The 23,651-nt window shown below is 36.9% G+C and overlaps 2 protein-coding genes across 8 annotated transcripts; both read left to right on the top strand.

The window, feature by feature from the left end:
- Positions 1 to 1,494: 1,494 nt before the first annotated feature.
- fam168b (family with sequence similarity 168 member B) lies at positions 1,495 to 9,544 on the top strand. Its single transcript, XM_041814631.1, has 7 exons — positions 1,495 to 1,606; positions 4,941 to 5,032; positions 5,131 to 5,214; positions 6,164 to 6,306; positions 6,412 to 6,610; positions 8,053 to 8,177; positions 8,284 to 9,544. Exons 2-6 carry the CDS (start codon positions 4,963 to 4,965, stop codon positions 8,163 to 8,165), a joined length of 609 nt encoding a protein of 202 aa, XP_041670565.1. The 5' UTR covers positions 1,495 to 1,606; positions 4,941 to 4,962; the 3' UTR covers positions 8,166 to 8,177; positions 8,284 to 9,544.
- Positions 9,545 to 11,328: 1,784 nt separating this feature from the next.
- Positions 11,329 to 22,060, top strand: rbbp8 (retinoblastoma binding protein 8). 7 transcript variants are annotated; one of them, XM_041814259.1, is made up of 19 exons: positions 11,329 to 11,485; positions 13,068 to 13,209; positions 13,489 to 13,531; positions 13,648 to 13,743; positions 13,827 to 13,918; positions 15,816 to 15,888; positions 16,074 to 16,252; positions 16,345 to 16,419; positions 16,831 to 16,904; positions 17,125 to 17,165; positions 17,414 to 17,612; positions 17,719 to 17,875; positions 17,963 to 18,036; positions 19,913 to 20,018; positions 20,470 to 20,634; positions 20,717 to 20,768; positions 20,914 to 21,001; positions 21,080 to 21,221; positions 21,723 to 22,060. In XM_041814259.1, exons 2-19 carry the CDS (start codon positions 13,110 to 13,112, stop codon positions 21,836 to 21,838), a joined length of 1,872 nt encoding a protein of 623 aa, XP_041670193.1. In that variant the 5' UTR covers positions 11,329 to 11,485; positions 13,068 to 13,109; the 3' UTR covers positions 21,839 to 22,060. The 7 variants fall into 7 exon arrangements, with proteins under 7 accessions (XP_041670193.1, XP_041670189.1, XP_041670192.1 ...); XM_041814255.1 differs by having other exon boundaries at positions 17,396 to 17,612; XM_041814258.1 differs by having other exon boundaries at positions 17,122 to 17,165.
- Positions 22,061 to 23,651: the final 1,591 nt, after the last annotated feature.

The raw sequence follows: 23,651 nt of genomic DNA, 5'->3' as shown, positions 1-23,651 counted from the left end.
TTACAAGTCGAATTTATAGTCATCTCGATTTCTTGTTTTTACAGTCAGTGTTGAGAACTGCAGCATGTGAATTTTGTCCCATAAAGATGAACAATATTCAGAATTTAAGACAGGTCCCGTCTCTCCCAAAGGTCACAACATTTTTTACAGTGACTCATTAATATGAATAGCCTTCAATTGTCAAATAACTCTCAATTCCTTGTGTTGTTTTCTGATCTTCATGCTGTCTTTGCTTATTATATTAATTCTTTAAGTAAATCTGTCAACACAAGTTGCTCCGTCTGAATCTTCTGTGGACTAAGCAACAAGTAAATTCTCTTATTTTTCATTCTGTAGTTTATATTTTTTATTATTGAGACAAGAAGTGAGGTCAGTCTAAGCATACTCTACCGAAAATATTTCTTTCTGGATGTTATTTATTTAAAAAAAAAAACCCAGTGAAAAACTCAATTGTCAATGCTGTCCTTATGCAATTTCCCTGTCCACTTGCTGTGAAGAAAAATACTCGGAACAAACATGAAACTCCCACATGCACAGTCACTCAAACACAACATGCAGGCGCATTATATCAAATTTGTATACACATTGTCTAAAAAATATCCATCATAAAAATACTATATATATAAATATATATTGCTTAACACATGTATTAGACCACCCTAACCTTAACCAAAGGAAGGTTTATGCCACAGCTGCCCTAAATTAACAGCATTGGTAATTACCAAAATCATTTTTTATGTTTCTGCAATGGTTAATAGACCAATATGTAGAAGCTCTTTAACCCAAAAGATATGTTTAATGCTAAAATATAATTATTGTTATCTATGAATTTTCAAATTGACTGATTTACAAAAAACAGAAAAAATTGTAAAGCACATTATTATTTCTTGATGAATATGTCAAATTATAGTTATTTACTTGCATTCCTGAACAGAAAAATGAGTTTTAGTGGTTGAATGTTATGCTTGATTAATTTCTGACTTCTCAGAGAAGCCCAGTAAGCTGGCTCAAATTTGGGTGAATTCAATTTTAAATTCCTCATTCCTGTTCAAAATGGTAAACGTGGAGAGCTCACTGAAAATTAAAGAGTCTGCATTAAATCACTTCATGATGCTGGATGGTCTTTGAGACAAATATGACAGGTGGTCAGATAAATTTGTTAAGCACTGTATGTATATATATATATACACACACATATACGTGTGCATAAAACTGATATTTTGATCTACCTACCGTTAAATGTAGTGAATTTATGTCGCAAGTAATTTGTGTCAGCAACCGTTCCTTAAAAATTAACATTAAAATGTTGATGTGCTTTTTAGCATTCTGTTTAAATGTCATAAGTGTTGGTAATAGTAACAGACTTGGAATATGGATTAATATTCCGTTTGGAAACCTTTCTAAACCATAAATAAACCATCACACAATTGAACAGTTATGCTTAAGTGGCATCTAGCCGTTCATGTATATTACGTGACCTCACCCGGAAGTGACGTAGGGTACTCAAAAGAGTTCAGTGAAGCATCTGGGAGCAAAACACCAGCTAGCTTAATTTCATTGAAGAGCAGGGAGCAGAGGAGGCTAACAGACGGAGCAGACAGTTACAGTGAGTGTTTTTATTTTCATTATGTTAAATTATAATGCATGTGATATGTAGTGATGTTAGGACAGGCGGAGCAGCAGCAGACTGTCTCCCAGCCTGTCTATCTGTCTGTCTATCTGTCTGTCTGTGGGCTCACCGGGCTGCGAGGCCTGTTGACAGCCTGCACTCTGTCTGTCTGTCCGTCCGGGGACAGTCCAGCGGTGCAGCGCGGTCACACAGGTGCGCAGCAGGTCAGTGTGGACATCTGGTACCTGGGCAGCTAACGGAGGAATGTGATGCTAATGAGGCTAAAGCTAACAGATGATAACAGAGCTCCGCTACCTTCACCTTTTTAAATATTTTGGCCCTAAGGTTGCCATCTTAATTTCTGCTGGTCATGTCATCTTTAAAAAATGTGAACACCATGTTATCACCGAACGGAAACAATTAGTACTATTTTTAAAACACGATGTTCTCACTGAACTGCTGTTCACAATGTGAACTAATCAATACTAAAACCTCTCATGAAACTGCTACGTTTAGGCTGTCGGAAATGTCGATACTTCGATACTCTTCACACTGCGTGTTTTTCTGCTATATGCTCTACATGACTGATATTATCAAAAGTACTGAAATTGCAATTTAGACGGTTTACAGGAGTTTGTCTGCAATTTTAATAATTATAATCAGGAAACTAACCACGTAGACCAAGACTAATATTTTTGTTGAACAGGTATCGGGATTGTTTAATTTGTATTTTTACTGGCATCCTACCTAAGTTTAACATCGCGTTATTATGACAACCTTTACAGGTTATTTCTCCTAATAGTCCCATAAAAACACGCTGTGGAATGTAATTATTTTTATTAGTCTTCCCATAGCAGAGGATGCTAAGATCAACACTGGTGAAACTGTTTTTTTATAGTGTTTTTTATTAATATTTCACCTCAACATAGAAGGTGCCCTGGATAAGCAGGCTCATAGTGATGTAACAAAAATGTGTTCACATCACCAGAAGAGGGCAGCAGCTCAGGGACATGACTGCATGATCATTCATGACTACACAGTTATTAAAATATTACATGGAAAGGAGTTAAAAATATGCTTTTAAGCATTTTAATCATGTGCCAGTAAATTATGATGCATTGTAGTAGGTGCTGAGTGTAGGAGGTGCTTTCTGGAGATGTTTAAAGAAACCTGTCATTGAAATTTAAGAATTGTATTTTATTACAGAAAGCTTTTGAAGCTGCTTTATAATGTATGTCCCAGTCATTGTGTGATCCGATATGGTTCTTTATTTTTGGCTATCTGTCATTAAAATTTGAAAAACCCTTTCTTGTAAATATATATGTAATACTTTTCATTTTGAAGTTCTAATATGATACTATACACTTTTTTGTCTTGGACTTTATAGGGTGTCTGTAGGATCTTAAAATGTATTAAAGGTTATTAGATGAATTTAGTCAAAATATAGGCTTTTAAATCAAGCGCTAAAAAGCCTTGAATGCAACACTATAAGGTCCTAAATTCACAGAAACAACTGCCATACAGAGCAACTTAAATCACATTTTATCTGGACGCTTTTGAAAACACCTTACTTATATTCTATATAAGCTTGGGAAGCTGGGAGGATTCACAGTCCATGCAGACAAATAAACAGTGTAAATAAATTATTAAGATTGACAGAAATCAGCTATAATGAGCTACAACTAAGCAGCTGCAACAATAAAGTGATATTTTTTCTAATTTTCTCCTAGCATTTTCTTTTCTCTGTTTTACAGTTTGAACTTAAGCCAGCTCAAAACATACAATTTTTAAAATGTATTATAAGGATCTTTAAAAAGTATTAAATTTTGTATCAGATTTTCTGTATATGCCTTGCTTAAGTGCTGCACACATTCAGCTGCCATCAAAACAATAATGATAAATTAGAACAATAAGCAACAACAATTTACCTATATACACAAAATCCACAAATACACAGATTAGTACATACCAATAAAGAAGCATGCACCAATACTAATAACGGGTCAAGAAGTGTTTGCAATGGTTACTTCAGTATTTTCTTCAAATTGATGTAGATTGTGTATATTTGCACTGATTTTTAATTGCATTGCATATCAGGGGTCATCAGCTACATTTGTACATGGGCCTGAAGTAAAAAGTTGACAGAAAACTTCAGATTTAATCAGGACTGGACTCATAAGCACATTTATCATGCAGCATATTTACTCATAATAGCTGACAGGTGGATTTCTGTAAAAAATGGATTAAACATTATGCAATTTCTGATAAAAATCATCAGGAATATTGTTATTTTTTTAGGTTAATTTGATAGCCAAAAGACACTGTAACATACACATCATCATCTTCTTTCCTCCTCCATTTTCTAAACTAAATCATCTTTTAGATGCTGGATGGGGAACTTTGGGAGACGTGATATGGCCTTGTGCTGCCAGTTGATAATCAGTGCAATATAAGCTCATTTTGGATTATATTAAGAGCTGGTTTAAGTGGAACTTAAAGAATTAATTTCTTCATTTTATATTTTGATATTTTATGATACCTTTTTCTTACAGAACAACAACAACAAAAAAATTAATAAATACATTATTTCTGTGAGGGATGCAGAATATTATAGATCAGTTACAGCAGATATTATCTTAAAAAGTTCCCTATCGGCATTGGCAGGTAGGAAACTTTCTGCTATTATTTACAACCAAAATGTTTTGGCTGTAAATGTCAGCCATAAATTCGCAGAGTTTTAGGTTGGACCAACGAACCTACGTCAGCTTTGGTCTTTTTCTTTGCTCATCCTCATTTTGTAAACTTTTAAGTATGTTTTAGGGGCTTAAGTTTTAGTTGTGAACCACATTTATATATCGCTGTCAGCTAAAATGAATGTGTAAATATTGCCTTATTGGATATTGGCAAAATTCTGATATCATTCATCCTTTCTTTCTGTGCATTAATGCTTCTGTTTAACATCTAGATATCCTGTTACTGATAGTCCCACCATCAGTTCATCTAAATTTTAAAAAATAAAGAAAAAAGCAAAGCTATGTTGTATTCATAACCCAACCTATGGTCATCACAAACATTTTATAACAACATTTTCACCTTTACCTGTGACTGATGTGCATAGATTATCGTGATGTTTGCACATGAAAGATGGCTGCTTCATTACTCACTTATATACAGATCAGTGTCTTATAGTAATTATTCATGTGTTGCTTTAATCAAAGCCAGAAACTTTCACAGCAGAACATGGGATGCTATTGGGGTCCTTTGGAAGACAGTGGTGAGTTTGTTTTAGTTAATTTAGCCTAATGAGTTTTTTTTTTTTTTGTCCTTTCAGTATCTGTGAATAGGCAGCCATAATGAATCCAGTGTACAGCCCCGCACCTACAGGGGTCCCCTTCACCAACACTAAAGGTCTAGGATACCCTGGTAAATTTCTTTTTCCAGTGTGAGTAATTACATGAAAATGTCCTGCAATGTATAGGAATTAAAATTTCTGTTGTGTTTGCTTTCTTTTTATCATTAAGCTGGATTTCCTGTTGGTTATGCTACAGCAGCTCCTGCTTACAATCCTAACGTCTACGCCGGAGCAAACCCCGCCTTCCCAAGTGGTGAGCATTGAGTTGCTTAACACGTTGTGGTCTGCTGTTATTTCATTCTAAATTCATACATATCAGATGCTCCAGTTACCATATTTAACTGGAATCCTGGTGTTTTTGTAAAACCGGTTTCTAAAGGGGTTGTAGCTACAAAAAGTTGGAAGTTCTCCAGGAAAACAGATCAGGAGTGATAACTGTAGTTTTATTTTTGTGTTGCACATGAGCCATTTAGGCAGCAATTAGAGTTAGAAATGACCATTTTCAGGACAAAAACAACTTTTAGTGGACATTGTCATCAATCAAGCATTATGTTGCTGCCATTTTAGCCTGTTTACTACAGGATGACCTACCAGAAACATCCAAAACTAATTCCATCTATAAGTCATTCACTCTTCTTTTACATCAGCATTTTTACACACAGTTTTGATTGATTAGATGTAGAAAGGCACCCAGAAATTACATGTAAATAAATTCATGTGTACTGTTTATGGAGTGTGAGTTTTTATGACTGGCAAGGAGTCATGAAAGAGAAATCAGTGCAGTAGCAAGGATTAAAAGCTTGTAAGGTTGGCAAAAATGTCTGTTCTTTAAATGATTCATGGAGTCAAGGAGTAATGGACCTTAAAAAACAGTGTTTTAGTAAATATATGCGTAGTAGAGGAAAGAATCGATCAGAAAATTATGTCTTAATTGCACAAAAACAAACATTGCCAGTCATTTCCTGTAGATTATGCAAGTTTTGTGCGAGAGAGTGTGTGCAATTTTTGGTAACTGAAAATAATAGATCACATATTGGGCTTCTTTGGACTTGCGTGTTTCTGTGGGTCTAAACAGGTATCAGAATCATTTGTTTTTGCTTGAATCCTATCAGTGTTTCATTTTTCTGGTATCATGACAACCTAGACTTTATGTTTGTTAACTTTACCAAGATTTTAGTGTTTTTCCATTCTCCCCTCTACAGGTTATGCTCCAGGTACTCCTTTCAAAATGTCCTGCTCCCCCAACACAGGGACTGTCCCCCCTTACTCTTCCTCCCCAAGCCCTTACCCTGCTGCTGTGTACCCTGTGAGGAGCACCTACCCCCAACAGAGCCCTTATGCACAGGTCATTGTCAGCAATTCAACCCCATCTTTCTTTTAACATGACAATATAATATTAAAAAGTCTTAATTTTTTCAGGTGTAACATGTTCTTTATTCGTTTGATTCAGGCACTAATACCATCTCAACAGCAGGGCACTTACTACACACAGCCTCTGTACGCTGCTCCGCCTCACGTCATCCACCACACAACGGTGGTCCAGCCCAATGGGATGCCTGCAGCCATGTATGCCCCGCCCATTGCACCGCCTCGACCCAATGGTGTTGCCATGGGGATGGTAGCTGGCACCACCATGGCCATGTCAGCTGGTTAGTAAAAGTTTTTTTAGAGGATTTCTGCTCTGTGTAGAATTTACATCTTTATATCCCATAATAGAAATTGTCTTAGTATTTAACAAATACTTCATGGTAGGATTTATTTTAAGAGATTGCTGTGGGGAGTTGCCAGTGGTATTAGCTGATCCCTTTCAAATGCATCCATATCAATTTAAATGCCACCAACGTAGCAGTCGGGTCAAATTGGGGTCAAGTGTCTGTGATGTGACTGCAGGAGCTGGGGATCAAACCCACAACGTTTAGATTGCGAGACAACCTACTCTACCTACTGAGCCATAGTTGCCCCTAACAAAACAGGTGTTTATCCAACAAAAGATGTGTCCGGAGGTTTACATTTCAATCGAAACTTTCCTCCTGTCACTGCAATCTGAATGGTGTAGCCCGCCCTTTTGCTGCTTTAAATTCAACTTGAACCCTTCCAAGATTCAGAAGAATTAGCTAGTCCTTCATTTTTTAATTAGAAATTCCAGATACTTGAGTTAGAATACTTGTTTTATTTCATACAATTTAAGACAGCAGTGACATGAAAAGGACCCAGTCATCCTCAGACCCCAGCTTTTGTCTGGTTGTTGGGTGGAAGTGGTTTGCCCAGGGGGGGTCCTAACTGTCAGTCTTTAGTAGTGTGTTTCCTACAGACCTCAGGTTTCAGCTTGAAACCCTTCTCCCCATCCAAGAAGTCTATGGGAGCCAAGGAAAGTGGCTCTACTCCCAGGAGGCCTTGCAGCCGTGTACACAACCCCTCAAGCATGGTAGCACGCGCTTCAGTGGGAACATGGGAGGGAACCTAGAAGATCTGAAGGGCCAAAACCTGGCAGCGGCAGTAGAGCAGGATGCTATTCTGCAGAGGCCGCAGTGTGACATTTATGCCTCTATTGATGCCATTTACACTGAACATGGACTCCTGAGACCCCTGTGGTGAAGGACAGCATGGCTTTCTTGTCTCTGAAGACTCCTTGGCTGTACTCAGAACTGGAATCCATTCCAAGAGGCAAAAACAAACATCAGATATTTATGGCAATTGTTAGATGTTTGGTTCTGAGATTCAGCCAAAGAGCTTCAAAAACAGAGAGGCTATGTAGTGTTAACCAAGAGTGGCTGCACATTGCAATAACATGTTTTAAATATAAACAAGTTGTACTGGTAAGCAGTCACATTTAACATAGCTGAAAGTTAATTATTTAATCAGCTGGTAATTATATGCCAGAAAACTAGTTGTTTAAATGTTGTAGCTTTGTAAAACATCTCAAGTTCTTATGTCCCCTTTTTTGTTGTTCAAACTGTATACAACTTCTTTGTACGTTACTGCTTGCTTCTTCTCTTTAAGTTTTACTTCATAATGGTCACATGATTTCAAACAAGCTTTTATTACATTCTTATGCATTGTTTTTTAATTTTGTGGTCACTTTATTTCTCAGGAACTTTGTTGACGACTCCCTCGCCAGCACCTGTTGCCCCCCACCAAGTCACGATGCCCACATACCGGCCTCCAGGAACCCCCAGCTACAGCTACGTGCCCCCCCAGTGGTGAAGAGAGGGAGGAGTGAGTGTTTAGTTTAACTTTTTTTTACATGCATCATAAAAACTTCTCTTTTAACTGACATGGTTTTAAAATTTGTGTTCCTCCACGTGTTTTTCTGTGTCTTCAGCTCTGATGGTAGATATGCATTCACACTCTCCTCCAGTGTTTGTTGCTCTCGGTGAGGACGGCTCTGCCAGCGTCTGCACCTCTTAATCTTCTTCCAGCATAATGTGAATCTAAACCAACTACATTCAGACAGGAGGGGGTTAACAATACCCCCCACCCCATAACCCCACCTCCCCCTTCAGCGCCAGCACCTCCACCACCTGCTGCATCTCTCACCTCCAACAGCAAAGCCTCCATGTGGACTGTCTGCAGGTTTTTATAGCTTCATCAGAGAAAAGGGAGTTTGAATTCTTCTTTTTATGTTGTTTTTTATTTTTTGGATACATATGATGTTGAATGCATGTGTATATATCAATATATGAAGTAATGCTAGCTCAATCTACCTGCTGTGACAGATGCAAACTAAAGGCACACATCCAAAGGAAATAAATAGTAATAATCTGCAGAGCTGAGTCAGTGAGCGTGTCAACAAACGTTTGTTCATGCAAAAACTTGTACAAACATACACAAACCCACACATAAACACGTGTGCAGGACAAACTGTGCTACATTCACGGCTTTGTTTTCAATAAGTGATAATTTTTTTATTATTTCTCTCAGTGATGCAGTGTTTGCATTTTGTCTTACCATGTCTGTATTTTCGGAAGAGGATTCATTCCAGCTCTTGATCATTCTCAGTGTTTTATTTTCCTTGTCAGACATTTTAGAGAAAGAATGTCGACTTCTCCAAAAGTGTGAAGCAGCTCTTGTTACACATTTTTGGGTGATATCAATCATTAAAGTTATTTTATCTGAAAGTATTTTTGGTGGAGAATAAGGAGAGGAAAGTGTCTGAAAGCATTTGCACCCAATGAAATAAATGAATGAATGCGTGTATGGATGTGTGTGTGCTTAAGATTAAAATAGAAACCATTAAAAATGGTGCCATATAGTGCGTCATGCCTAGAATATCTGACTTGCATAATAATCTGTTGTTTGTCGGGTCTGAAGCACTACATCATAAAATCTCTGCTAACTGTGGAAACATGTTAAAACATGAAACTATTTGTGAATAGCACTACTGAAGCAGGCACTAACTCAGACTTCATCGCTCGCTGTTTTACCTCGAGGCTCCAGGCTGAACTTTATTATATCACATCTACAGACATGCTCTTCATTGTCACCTCAGTTCAATAATCTGTTTTGTAAATGTTATTTTTGTGATTTTGGTTCTTGTTTTGTATTCTTAAGAAAGACCAAAAATAAAAACAAATATAAGAAGACTTGTGTTTACTTTTTCTTATTTTATTTTGTTCCTTTTGGTCTAGAACTGTAAGTGACAATTAAATAGAGGAAAAATGAAAAATAATTTTCAGGAGAATTGACCCAAACCACTTCAAGATCAGAACGTAATGATAAGATATGACAAGACTAAGACTAAAGATTATGAATATACAAGTTTGTACATTTTGCAGCTCTAACAGCCTCCACTTTTCTTGGAAAAGCTTTCCACAAGACTTTAGAGTGTTCTGTAGGAATTTGTGCCCATTAATTCTGTAGAGCGTTTATGAGGTCAGAGACTGATGTTGGGCAGGAAGGCCTGGCTCGCAATCTCCGTTCCAGTTCATCCCAAAGATGCTCAGTGGGGTTGAGGTCAGGGCTCTGTGTGGGCTAGTCAAATTCTTCCACACCAAACTCATCAAACCATGTCTTTATAGTCCTTGCTTTGTGTATTGGGGCACAGTCATGTTGGTCTAGAAGGGAGCCTTCCCCAAAACTGTTGCCACAAAGTTGGGGGCAGAGCTTTGTCCAAGTTGTCTTGGTATGCTGAAGCATTAAGATTGTCCTTCACTGGAGGTAAGGGGCCTAGCCCAAACCCTGAAAAACAACCCCAGACCATAATCCTTCCTCCACCAAACTTCACAGTTGGCACAATGCAGTCAGACAGGTAGCACTTACCTGGCATATGCTTAAACCAAACTTGCCCATCTGACTGCCAGAGTAGTGTGATTCGTCATGATACAGAACATGTTTCCACTGCTCCACAGTCCAGTGTCAGTGTGCTTTACACCTCTCCATACAATGTTTGACATTGTACTTGTTGATGTGAAGCCTGCATGCAGCTGCACAGCCATGGAAACCCATTCCATGAAGGTCTCGCCACATTAATGCCAGTGGAAGTTCAGAACTCTTTAGCTATGGAATCAGCAGGGTATTTGCAATTTTTACACACCATGCATCTTAGCAGTGTTCTCCGCTCTGTGATTTTAAGTGGTCTTCTGCTCAATAGCTGAGTTGCTGTTGTTCCTAAACGCTTCCACTTTCTAAAAGTATCATTTACAGTTGAATGTGGATGTGAATATCCAGCAGGGATGAACTTTCATGAACCATCTTTTTGCAAAGGTGGCATCCATCATAGAACCACACTTTGAAGTCACTGAGCTTTTCAGAACGACCCATTTTGTTTCACAAAAGTTTGTTAATGGAGACTGCATGGTTAGGTGCTTCATTTTACACCTGTGGCAACAGGTCTGATTGAAACACCTGAATAATATTAAACAGGTGTGGCCAAATACTTTTATCCATATACTGGGGAGCAGAAAAATGTATCTGACTGAGTTTCTATCCAACCAAGTGTTCCTAGAGGAGCAGACTTGTAGAGCCATAAGAAAAGAATGAACTCACCCTTTATTACAGTATTAAAGATGAAAAATAAGACTATGATACAGAGGAAGAGCCTACAGCTAACCATCCCAGTGATTTGTATGCCATCAATTTAATCTCCTAGTATCTCATCAAAATGATTCCAAGGTAAATATTAAAACTTGGGTAATTCGATAGAGGCAATCGTATTTTTGTCGTCACTGAATTTATTCAATGTGAACCAATTAGCATCCCTCGAAGGTTCTTGAATAAAGGAGTAGAGAGACTCTTCAATTATCAAATTTCTTTAACACTTTCAGTAAAATGTGAAATCTTGCCTGCAGAGGGCAGAGTTACACCTTATCGTGTACTGACTACTGGAAAATCTTCAGTAGAAGAAGAAAAATTCCCAGCATGCATCACAGCGCGCGGAGTTGAATTCGTTATTTGTAGCGCACTATCTATAATACTTACAAAAACAGAGATTTTAAAGATTATTCAAGTTTTAAATCCGTTTATAAACACGTTCCCCTAGTAGTTACAGATCAACAACATTTCTACGGTACTCTGGTCTCTCTTCTGTAAGTGTTTTTCATTTTTAAATGAAATTTGTCGTTATTTTCTGTCACTGTAATGTTATTCAATGCAAGATGAACTGTAACGTTAGCTTTAAAGACACATCGGGATATTAACATCGATTAAATAGCTTGGAATCGGATGTTATTAACTGTTTTATTGTTCCATTTTAAACAAGGTAATTTTATTCATCGAGTCACATCTGCAGATGGACGTGTTATGGTTGCAGATATTTTAAAATACTGTGCAATTTCAACGATGCACAATTGTCTCATATTAGCACTTAAAAGTTTACACTAGGGATGCCACCATAACATTGTTTTAAACTTGGATACGATATGGTATTGATAATCGGTGACAAAAGCAGAAGTGTTAGACAGCCAATATGGAGCTGTTTCTATTTTTAATATCGAAAAAAGATCAGCATTATCACTCCATCTTCTCTCAGCTATGACTTTGAGATGTGAATGTGACGTCATTTTGAAATGTTTTAGAGAGAAAAATAAGCAAGTTTAAATTCAGAATATTTTGTCATATGAGGTTGAAAACTTGATTTTTTTTGTCATGTCTTAGTTTAATCCAGGTAAGAGAAGCTGACTGATTGAGCTATTGTGATGTGATCGTTCTCGTCATAATAAGAGAGAACGACATGCATAGGTATTGAAGTTGTCAATATTTAAACACTTTGGTCCTTTTCTAAATCCATGATTTTTAAATGACACAGTCTCTTTTATGATAATGATTGATTTAATAGAAAGAACTGAAACCCAAAAGAGAGCATCTATTTCAGACAGTTGTGGAGAAGATGAACGAATCCATTGGATAATTCAGACAAACCCTTACATATTGTTAAAGTTTAAAAGTATGAAAGCTTTTTAAGAAGTACGATCGTCAGTCATTTTCTTAACCAAAAGTTGTGGCAAGAGAAAAAGAGATGAATCTGTATTAGGGCAGAAGGATTTGATTCAATGGACGATACTGATGCCATTGTTTGTTCATTACTTCTTTTGGTGTAACACACCCACACTGCAAACATTTCAGATGGTTAGATTAATAGATACTTTATTAATCCTTTGCTGTAAATTGCTTCTTTACAGCATCAAAACACATTTAAACGGCCTGTCATCACAGAAACACACATTAATACACATAACGCAAGTATGATTGCCCTAAAACATATTTCAGCCATTAAAAACTGAAAAAAATAACCTTGGTATTACTGAGTGGTGATTCTATAAATATATTCAGATATACACACGTGCACCCTCATTTTTGACCACCAAACAGATTAGAGTTTGTCTAACAGGTCACATCTGCTGCCTGAAAATAAATCTCTCATCTGTATTAGGTGTTAAATACCAGCATCTGCTGCTGACATCTGTTCATGCCCACTTCATTTGTGGATGACCAATTAAGACAGTGTCTAGGTGTTTGCCTGCATTTTAATTTTTAAGAAGAAATGACCCATTATTGTGTGTCTAGGGCTTCTACTTTTTTGCCGTTATCATACAAAATGAGCAGTGATTCATAAATCCCTTTATTAAAAGATCTGTGATAATAATAATAATCATGTTTTGTCCTTCTCAGGTGCCGTTGTCAAGTGGCAGGTGGTCTGTGCATGGATGGAGGATGAGCAGCCCTTCACTGAGCAGTGAGACCCCTAGATCTGCTCACCTGTTTGATGATTTATGGAGGCAGCTGAGAGAGACCCACCATGAAGCACTGCAAGGTAACTGACACATTATGTACTGTTTAATGCCACAGAAAAAAAAAACACCCAATATTGGATGAAACTGCAAAAAAACACCTTCACATTGTCTGTCACATTGTGATAAGTATAGTCAATACACATACCTATGAATAATAGAACAACAAAACCCTTTTTTTGCAAAATCCTCTATTTTTGTAATTTTTGGGGCTGTACTAACTTCATTTAATGCCTCATGCTGATTCTACTTTTATTTCATTTTTTATCCATCTCAACTTGATCTTTCTTGCTGTTTCTTAGAATTGGAGGCAAAAGTGAGCAAGTTAAAAAAGGAGCGTTGCTTGTGAGTACACTGTTTTAGTACTTTTAAAGTATGACAATAAGATAGAAAAGGATTTGAGGATGTTTAAAGACAGTCTTGTCTTATGTAGATCCCTATCATTTTATTTATTGTGACAGAGATGCTCAGAAGCTTGAGGTGTTTTACAACCGCAACCAGCAGTTAAAGGAGCAAAATAAAAGCCTACAGGACACTGTCAGTCTCCTGGAGGAAAGGTAACATTGTCTGACATTAGGTTGACTGTTTCTTAACTGTGTTTATTGGTTATAAACATCTGCATTTGTTGTTTTATTTCTAGGCTGCATTCAGGAGAATGTGATCGATGTGCTGCCTTTAAGGAGAATTTGAAAAACAACCAGGAGGAGAATCTGTGCCTCATTGAAAAACTGAGTGAGTTTAATGATTGTTCTCGTTATTCAGCTGTGATGTAGAGCTGTGACTTAAGGAGTTCTGCTTTCATGTTAATGCAGATTTTTGTTTCTTTTTCCACATCTTTCACAAACTATTTAATGTCAGTCAGCAAAAATATGTATTTGAGGTATTTAGGTAAGTATATAAAATCCGTAAAAAAAACAAAAAACAAAACTGTAACGTCAGTTGATCCAAGCTTGGCAAATGCAATTTTAAATCTGGGGGATGTGTGGGCAGAGTTTCCATCATGCACTTGGATAGAGTGTTTAGTTATTTGTAGGTGTTGTCTTTGTACAGTGATTCCTGCTGTTTTTTTTTTTGGTCACGTTTCTAGTAGATTGTTGTTGTTTTTCAATGTGAGACACATTTGCACCATGAGTGAAGTTATCCACTGAGTTAGAGTTTGTGACTTAAGGTGTTCCTAAAGTACAAACAGTGCGTGTTCTTTATAAGTATGCATCGCCTTTCTATGAGGTTGACTCTCTGCTTTGATCTTGCCAGAGGAGACTCACCTTTCCACAGATTTTTAAGATTTACTGCAGCTTTGTCATATTGTCCTACTTTCAAAAGTATAGTTTAACTAACTATGTAGTGTGGAACTAACCTTGCAAAGCAAATGGATATGCCCGTTTCCTTGTTTTTCACTGGCAAATCCATCTCGCAAAGCTTCCATCTGAACCGTCTGGGCCCAGTTAGAAAGTGACAGGACCAATCAGCAATGAGGGGCAGTACTTTCAGGTGCAGCAGAGTCATGATGTAAACAAGCAGCAGCCAGAGCTAGTGCAGTTATGGAGGAAGAGATTAGCGTGGATGCTGCTAAAGCGCCAGTTTTATCAGAACTTGACAACATTTCTTCGTTAAAAGAAAAACAAAGAACAGCAGTGGGTTGTTTTCTTTACAAAAACGACAAAAGTCGAATACTTACATGTCTATAGTTGCCATGTTTCATGTTATTCCTCAGTAGCTGAGCACGCGCAGCTTGATAGAAGCTACGTCACGTGTTTTGTTGCTCTGATTGGCCCGTAGAGATGTGACAGACAGAGCATTCACCCAATCGCACTCCGAGTTTTTTTTCAAAGCCTCTGCCTTTTCTCAGACCTGTCCTATTGAAGCCTTCCCAGATGGAAGTGTTTCACACATCCATCTGGCGTCCCAGGTTAGTGTGGAACAATAAAGACATTTTTTCAAAGTGTTGAATTTAACTCTAGTTAAATTAACACTGTCAATGTTTCAGTGTATTTTACTTTATTATAGAGGTTGGAATTTACCTGAACTACCTGATTAGAGATCTGTTCTCTTGTTTCCATGTAAGGAAAGATCTTATTTTACTTTAAAACTCTTCTGTAGTTACTCAATACTTAAAATAAGCTTTGAAATAAATACCTATTACTTTTACTTGAGTAGACTTAAAGACTAGTTCTTTTACTTTTACTTAAGTAATTTAGCCAGAGTAACTGTACTTTTACTTGAGTACAATAGTCTTGAGAAAAATAGTTTTGCATAATTTATGGTGTGCTCTTTTCCGCTCTGTTTGTGAGAGGCATAAACTCATTTTAATTGTGATTTTAACACTGTCAGAAAGTTTGAATTTTTCTGTTATTTGTTGTTGAAATTTTTCACATGGTAAAGTGCTTATGTTTCATTCAATTTAGACATTGTGCAGGAGTTTTCCTGTAATATTTGATAGATTCTTTCCTCTCCTACCCTTGTGTTAGATGTGAAACTCCCTGGGTTTGCCCATATTGGCTTTGTATTGCTTATTTGTTTCCTCAAATGTGTTTCGTGTATGTATTTCTCAATATCTGAGTTTTCAAAATTTAGACAATCTTAGTTTTAAAACCAAGGTATGATTATAGCATTGTACTGTCTTTTTCAGAGCATGAAAGAAACTTGCTGGAGGAGAAAAACAAAAAGCTACAAGCTGAAGTGGAGAAGTTAAAAACGTATCTGTAAGTTATTTACTGTGCTACATACATTGTGGAGTTTTACTTCAGCTTTACTGAATCTATCCTCCAGAAGACAGGCGTATTTTTGTTAACTTAATTCTGTGGTGTTCTGCACAAAAATCAGAATTGTCAGTAAATTTTAGTTCCCATGAAGCACTGCAGGTGTCATTGTTGCTGTTTTTTTCCAGCTCAGAGCAGCGGCAGACCTCTCCAGATCAAGAAGAGGGAATCATTCCTGACTCTCCCATCCTGCCAAACTCACTGCCAGCTGCCAACAAACTGAGGAAACGCAGAAAAGTGGACAAAATGAAACACGTCCGTTACGCAGAGACACCTTTACTACAGTCTAACAGCTTACTATTCAATGGTCAGTCTGCTTCAAAGGAATCCTTATGCTCTTTGTTGACCATATCAGTTTCCCAAATCACCTCCCTGCTGACATGTTTGTTTTGTTTTAAGAACCGAATAAGGAGCCCGGAAGAGCAGAAGTGCTCGTACCAAACACGTGCGAACTGGACACATCACAGACCTCAAGTATGACTCCATTCTCTGTAACTGATCTTGTAAGAACATTATTCAAGAACTCAGAGGTACTCTGGAAATATATCTGGTTTACTTTAAAGTTTCAAATAGTAAATTTTTATAAACACATCTGTGATATTGGCCTGATTCAGATGAAGAGGTTGTAGAGAGGAGGACGTTTCTGTGAATTCACTCTGTGACCTCAAATTAAATTCTGGTATCAGTTAAGACCTCATCAGAGGACTAATGAATGAAAACCAAGTACAACCTCTGAGACTTTAAGTGATATCAAGCATCAGACTTTATAAGGAATTAATCAAATCCCTCTTAAAGTATCTGTCTACAAGTCTCCACGTTAGCCACACATGTAAGATCGGGACTGATTTAAATCTGCTGGAATTGTTGGCTTTCTATTCTTTTCAGATTATGTAAATCCAAATATGGAAATAGAGATTGCAGAAACATGTGGCCTTGAGCTTCTAGAAAAACCTTGTATGGTATGTCCACTTTGATTTACTTTTCTTCATCTCATACTAACAAAATCTAAAAATATTGTCTCTTTCCAGCATTTTAACTTGTTTGGAAACTTTTCAATGTAAACTGAGTAATTCACACAGCAAAGATGCTCTAGCTTTTTTCGCTCGTGCGATAATTTCTGAATCCAAGTTTTCTTTATCCTTCTTTCCTTATACAACTGGGACCAACCTACAACAGCAGAGCAGCTCCAAATCACTGCGGAAGTTTGACGTCCATTTAAAGTAAGAAAGAAAACATGAGAGACATTTTCCTCTTCTGTTTTAGTCTGAGAGGAGTATGAATCGTACATTTACCAGTTCTATCTGAAGTGTTTTACACTTCAGATAGAAGTTAGATTTACATCTAACCAAAAATTAAAGAGGAAATTTTAGGCTTTTCTACTCTTGGCTCGTTAAAACAGACAGATGGAAAAAATGCTGTTAACTCCCACCCTGAAAAACCCTTCTGACAGACCCACAATGATCCACAGTCCAGACCCGACCACAGAGAGATCCCCATCGCTGCTCCCACGAGTCAAACGCCTTTCAGAGAACGACTCGGTTAACAAGGCAAAGAGGAAGAAGGAGGACAGTGAGCATGAGGACAGACAAGGCGAAAACCCTCAACAAGACCTGATCAAACAAACAAATTCATCTTTAAGCAATCATAGGGAGTCAATGAGTGGAAAGGTAGGAAATATTATGTGTTCAGAGGTCAATGAACATGTTCATTATTACGGTAAAGACTGTTAGAGTCATCTTTATGTTTTATGATTGGATTGTTTTCCTTAAACAGGTGCAGTCTAAACCTAATGGGACTTTGAGCCAAAAACAAAATGTTTCTAGCATCAGTCCTGATTTTAAGAGGCCACAAGCTTGCGCCAGTGCTAGTAAGAAAGGAAACACTCACCTGCCCCTGAACAACTCACAGGACCACAGTGGAGGAGATGATGGTAAGTTTTGTGTCCTGTTGATAGCACATTGTTGTGTTTCATGGTTTTATTTTTAAAATGTATTTGGTTCTGATTCTGTTCCCCCAGCAGAAAAGAAGCCCAAAGTGGATTCGATGTGGAGCATCGATCCGGCACTTGCTCTGTCCATGTACGACAGCGAGGTGAGAGAGGCCGCCGTGAAGTCCCATGACCTGATAATGGTGCTGTCACTAGGGCTGGACAATTAATCGAAATTTAATTGAGTTGCAATTTTCAAGTCCCAGAAGGTGCAATATTTCTTTTACCTGAAATTTGTGTCAAAATGCCAGTTTAAAACTTTCTTAGCAGCAGAGCTGTTATGCATTACATATCATCAATTAAGTGCCATTTTTTTAGAATAGTCTACAAAAAATCTTACCTTGTTCATTTTTGTACCCTTATTAAATGTGAGAATGACAAAAAAAAGATCATTCAACACAACAATTCATATCCAGTTTGCAATACGAGTCAGAATCATCAGAATTAAATATATTTTTTAAATTGTTCAGCCCTAGTTTAATCAAGTGATGTTGGTTATATTATAGAATAATTTATTGCTTGTGTTTGTTGGAAAATACGTTAAAAGAGGAACTTCAGGAATAATCACATATCAAATTACTGTCCCAATATTGGAAAAAAAATTGCAATTCGAGTATTTTCAAAATTGTTCAGCCCTAGTTGTCACTATAGCATATTTAAAACTTTGATGATTCTAGGAAAAATCAGACAGTACTGATGACTGTTTTAGTACTGTGTCAATAAAAATAGAAGTCCTAGACACTTAATAATAGGTAATTTCTTGATTTAAATGAACAAAAATTGCAGGAAAACTCCTGTGGTCACAATTGCACAAAAGTTGAAGCATTGCCAATGTTCTGTATAATTTAGACAGAGCAATTAACTAATGTCAGACCTTAGAACACCTCCATTTTGTCAATCTGGAGAGACTTGATACCAATTTTTAAAATTATTTTTATTTTGACAAATTTCAATGAAAGAGAAAGGTGCAATGTCTTTGGCATTAGGACTTCATGTACTTGAAGGGGTAGTGAGGCTAATGGCAGGAATAGGATACCCCCCTATGGAGTGTAGACAACGGAGGTGGCTGGGGTGGAGGAGGGTTGCAGCGTTAATACTGAAACCACAGGCTGACTGTGGAAGAGACTGGATGACAGATTTAAAATATGACAGGGTGCATGATAATTGGTCAAACGAGGCTGTGGCAGAATCTGATTAGCTGAGAGAGTGAACACCCATAATCAGCTGATCACCAGAGCGGAAAAAGAGAAAGAATGGAAGAAGGGAGAGGTATGAACGAGTGGTGACTAATGAATGACAAATGTTTTTTGAAACTGCTTGTTTATATTTTTAAATAACTAGTATCTGTACTTGTTTAAAAATGTCTATACTTTTTAACTATACAAAAAAATAAGATATTGATCTAGATTATGTAAAAACATGGCAGTTTACATTTCTTTCTTTCTTTCTTTTTTTTTTTTACTGCGGTACTTTTTGGGGCGGCTGTAGCTCAGTGGGTAGTCTTATCTCTCTACTGGAAGGTCAGGGTTAAATACCTAGATCCTGCAGTCCCATGCTGTTGTGTCCTTTGAAAAAAACATAACTCAAATTTGCTGTATGTGATGGTGTATGGATGCGTATGAATAGTTAGTTAATACTGAAGTGGAGTAGATGGGTACAAATGTGTAAATATGACCTGGGACTAGAAAAGCACTATACAAGCTCAGTTTGTTTACAATAAGAGGTTATATTGTTATAACATGTGGCATTAAAAATATTGAAATATTAAAAGTTTTAACAACTTTACCTGATAAACAGGAAATAACAGTCAGATTTTACACAGCTTCTTCTTTTCTTTTATTCTTTATAATATACCACTCCGCTTTCTGGAAATTTTTGTTTACTGTGATTTTTTTTGTCTGAGGAAATTCTTCATGTGCTTGAAGAGACAGAAGTTGGCAGTAAACAATGATGTTTATGTGGAATCGGTTTATCTTTTAGCAGATGGAGGAAGAGGAGGAGTGTCCTGGTGAGCTGGTGGACACAGACTGTACCTGGGTCAGTCACAGTGTGCTGCAGCAGCGGGACAAACCTGACTGTGTGCCTGGTAGGACTGTCATGATAGCAGAACTTTAAACTTTCATGTAGTAGAAGTCAAAGGGATACCCTTATAATACAATGGCAAATAACAGAAGTCCTGTTCACCTGGTATTGAGCTGTTTTTAATTTCCACAAACTGCAACTTCCTTTTTTGCTCTTTATACATTGTGCATAAATTTCCTGCAAATTTTGATACATTTTTTTTCTCTCCTACACCCTTATGTCATGAAATTTATGTTACTTTTAACAATTTGGTACTTTTTGATAGGATCAATCATTAAAAAAACTGAGATTATAAAACTCAGAATCATAAGTATTTAAAATGTTGACTACCTTAGTGTGTTAAAACAATCATTTACATGTAGAATAATTTCTTACTGAAACATTTCGCTGCCAAAACCTTATAGGTCTAATCTGCAAGATGTTTAATAATATTACAGTTGTATTTGTGTTTTCAGGACTTGGTGAGAAGGCGAACGACAGTCTGGACATGCTGTTTGACACCACAGCTTATGGCGAGTACAAATCCTACAATGGTTCACATTTAGGCCAGAGCCAGCCCTGTGATGATGATGATGAAGATGAGGAGGAAGGAGGAGGGGATGAGAATGAAGATGATAATGGTAGACTATTGTTTTTTCTTGGTATGATCTGTGATTATCACTAAGCACGAGGTCACATCTGTGTTTAAATCTTCCACATCAGAGAGAGATCCTGATGAGACCACGCTGAGTCAGATTAAAGGAAACAAAGCAAGGTGAGAAACGCTCTGATCCTTTTTTTGACACTCACACTTTTAAATTATGTTATCTTGTGGAGCATAATAGACAAAAGATATATAAAAATACAGAGTCATTATTGGAGAGCCTAATATTTCCTACAATCTTCTCTGTCAAAATCAGTCGCCCAGCGTTTGCTCATGTTGCTGTGATCCGTAAGAAGGACGAGAGGAGGAAGCTGAAGGGCGCCACTTGTAAAGAATGTGAAGTTGTAAGTATTTTATCCAGGAAGCTAAGAATTACAGACTTATTTTATCAGTGACTGTAACTGAATGATTATGTCCACCAGTACTACGCTCATCTCCCAGAGGAGGAGAAACAGAAGAAGCTGTCATCGTGTTCCAGGCACAGATTTCTCTATATTCCTCCGTGTACTCCTGAAAACTTCTGGGAAGTTGGATTTCCATCGACTCAAACGTGCATTGAAAGAGGTGATTCAACATCTTTTCTTAAAATATTTAGGTACAAACATTCTAATAATAGGCAAATATATCAGGGTGTAAATTTCTAACAGGTTCAATTTTTGGAATTTCTTTCTATTCTGCTCCTTATGCATTAGTATAACAGGCTATAATGGCTGCAAAACAATCCTTGAAGGGTCCAGTGAGTCCAGTAAAGTTGATTTTTTTGTCCTGATAACCATTAACATATGTTGGATCACTCTCTACAAACACTTCACTACAACTACCGCCTTCATAGAAATCTTATAAGGAACATAAGGCCCAATGACCTTGACCATTATGTCCAAAATCTAATCAGATCATCTTTGAGCAGAGTGAGCATTTATGCATCATTTGCTGAAAATCCCTCAAAGCAATTTTCCTGCATTTTTGTCCTTTCCAGTCACATCCTGGACTGTGAGAGGACTGTCTGCTTGTTGAACCATGAAGTGAGAAAAGTAAGACTCCTAACCCTATCATGGACTTTTCCAGGTTACATCAGGGAGGAGAAAAATCCTGAGGCTCGCACTCGGAGACGACAGCCGCTCAACGCTTTATTCTCCCCGAAGAGAAAACAACAGGAGAGCAACAGCAGTTTTTCTCGATAGGACTCATTTAATCAACACAGTAAATGACACTTTATGGGTACTATGATGCGATCTGTCACACGCTGGCCTCTACAAGAAAGTTGGACTGTTAGCATATTTTAAGTGTGTGATTTCAGTGTGATCTTTATGTACAGAATGTTTAAATGCTTGGTGTCTTATCCAGTTTTAGAGAAAGTGTATGTGAAATATTTGTAGAATAAAAATGACGCGAGATAACTGTCACTGTGGTTTGTTATAGTTTCCAAAGCAAGTTACAAACTTAAGATGATCAGCAGATTATCAGCCCAGAGATAAAGGTATGTGAAAATAAAATATTTCACAGAATCAATCGAGGCATGCTTAATAATGATTTATTAATTCTTTTCTCAGGTGTTTTTTTTTCCATATAGAGATAGAATATCTATGCAGAAGATGAACAGAGAGAAACACATAGCAGTGATCTGAAGGTAAAAAAAGAGGAATTAAATTTACTAAGTTTCTTTTTTTTTACTTTTTCAAGGCAGCCTTTGTGTGAGAAAACATCGATGTTGTGGACTTTTGATGCTTCATGTTTTGAAATTATAAAACCTCTGAAGCCCTAATTGTTTTTGCACTTCTACAGTTTATTGGAGGGCGTTGGTTCTTTTCTACTCACATCTCCCTCACAGACACACCACGTACTCTAATGTGGATTAGGCACCACCAGGAGCTTCCATAAGAAGAGCCTGGGTCCATTAAAGGTACTGATGCAATAGATTATGACAGTGGTGCTAGGAGGCAATATCCTTTATTTAGGGCACGAGTAAAAGGACATACCTTATTATACGTTAAAAAAACACAATACAGTAATAAGTCAATGATTGTTAATTAAATTAATACTCATGAAAGAGGAGACAACAACAAGAAAGGTGCTCAAGAAGCTTTTATTTTTGTGATTAGTACCATGATGTTTAATTGGCATTCATCTAGACTTTTAATCAGAATATTCAACTAATATTAGTGAAGATTAGATTAGATTAAATTTTATTATTGTTGTTTATTATTAATATTTTCAAGTATGACACACAAAAACAAACCCACAAAATACAGCTTATTGCAAAATAAAGACAAAACTAGTAAAAAAAAAAAGCATTAAAAAGAATTAAAAACTAAATATAAACTGAGAACAAAAAAATCAAAACTAAATAAAAACTACTGGAAAAATCCAGAGCTATTATAACCTTGGTTTGGATAACGCCTATCACAAATCAAACCTAAATTTTTTTTTTCTAACTGAAGACCAAACAACACATTTTGGAAAGTTTAAAGTTCTATAGACATTATTTAAGAAAAATAACAAACATATGAAGTGGTACTGGCGTCCATTTCAAGAAAGAGGTTCAACAAACTCAAAGTCTAACTCTGAGCTCTGAGTTCATCTACCCTCAGATGAGAAACGCTAAGTTGTCAGTTTCAGAACAGCAAATTTGAGTAAGGTAAATCAGTTATAAGTAGGTTCACTAAATTTATTGTTGGCAGCACAACCATGAAAAGACATCATTAACCCTTTAAATCCTAGTGCGTCGTCGGCGACACACTTTTGAAGCACACTTTGCATGACCATAATTGCATGACTGTGTTATCGGAAAAATTCAAACAGTTTCTGAAAGCTGAGAAACTGTGCTTCACAGCCAGCATGTGGTTATTACTGTAATTTCCCCTTTTCTCACTAAAGATTCTAGCATAAAGTTCCCCCCGTTTTTTTGTGTTTTTTCATTTTAAACTGTTAAAACAGTCTTAACATACAGTAAAATGTGTTTTATCCATGTTAATTATTTTTCAGTCGTCGAGTTAT

The sequence above is a fragment of the Cheilinus undulatus genome, linkage group 19 (assembly GCF_018320785.1).
Source record: "Cheilinus undulatus linkage group 19, ASM1832078v1, whole genome shotgun sequence".
In the NCBI taxonomy this organism is placed as follows: Eukaryota; Metazoa; Chordata; class Actinopteri; order Labriformes; family Labridae; genus Cheilinus; species Cheilinus undulatus.
This window is presented reverse-complemented; position numbering and strand designations above follow the sequence as displayed.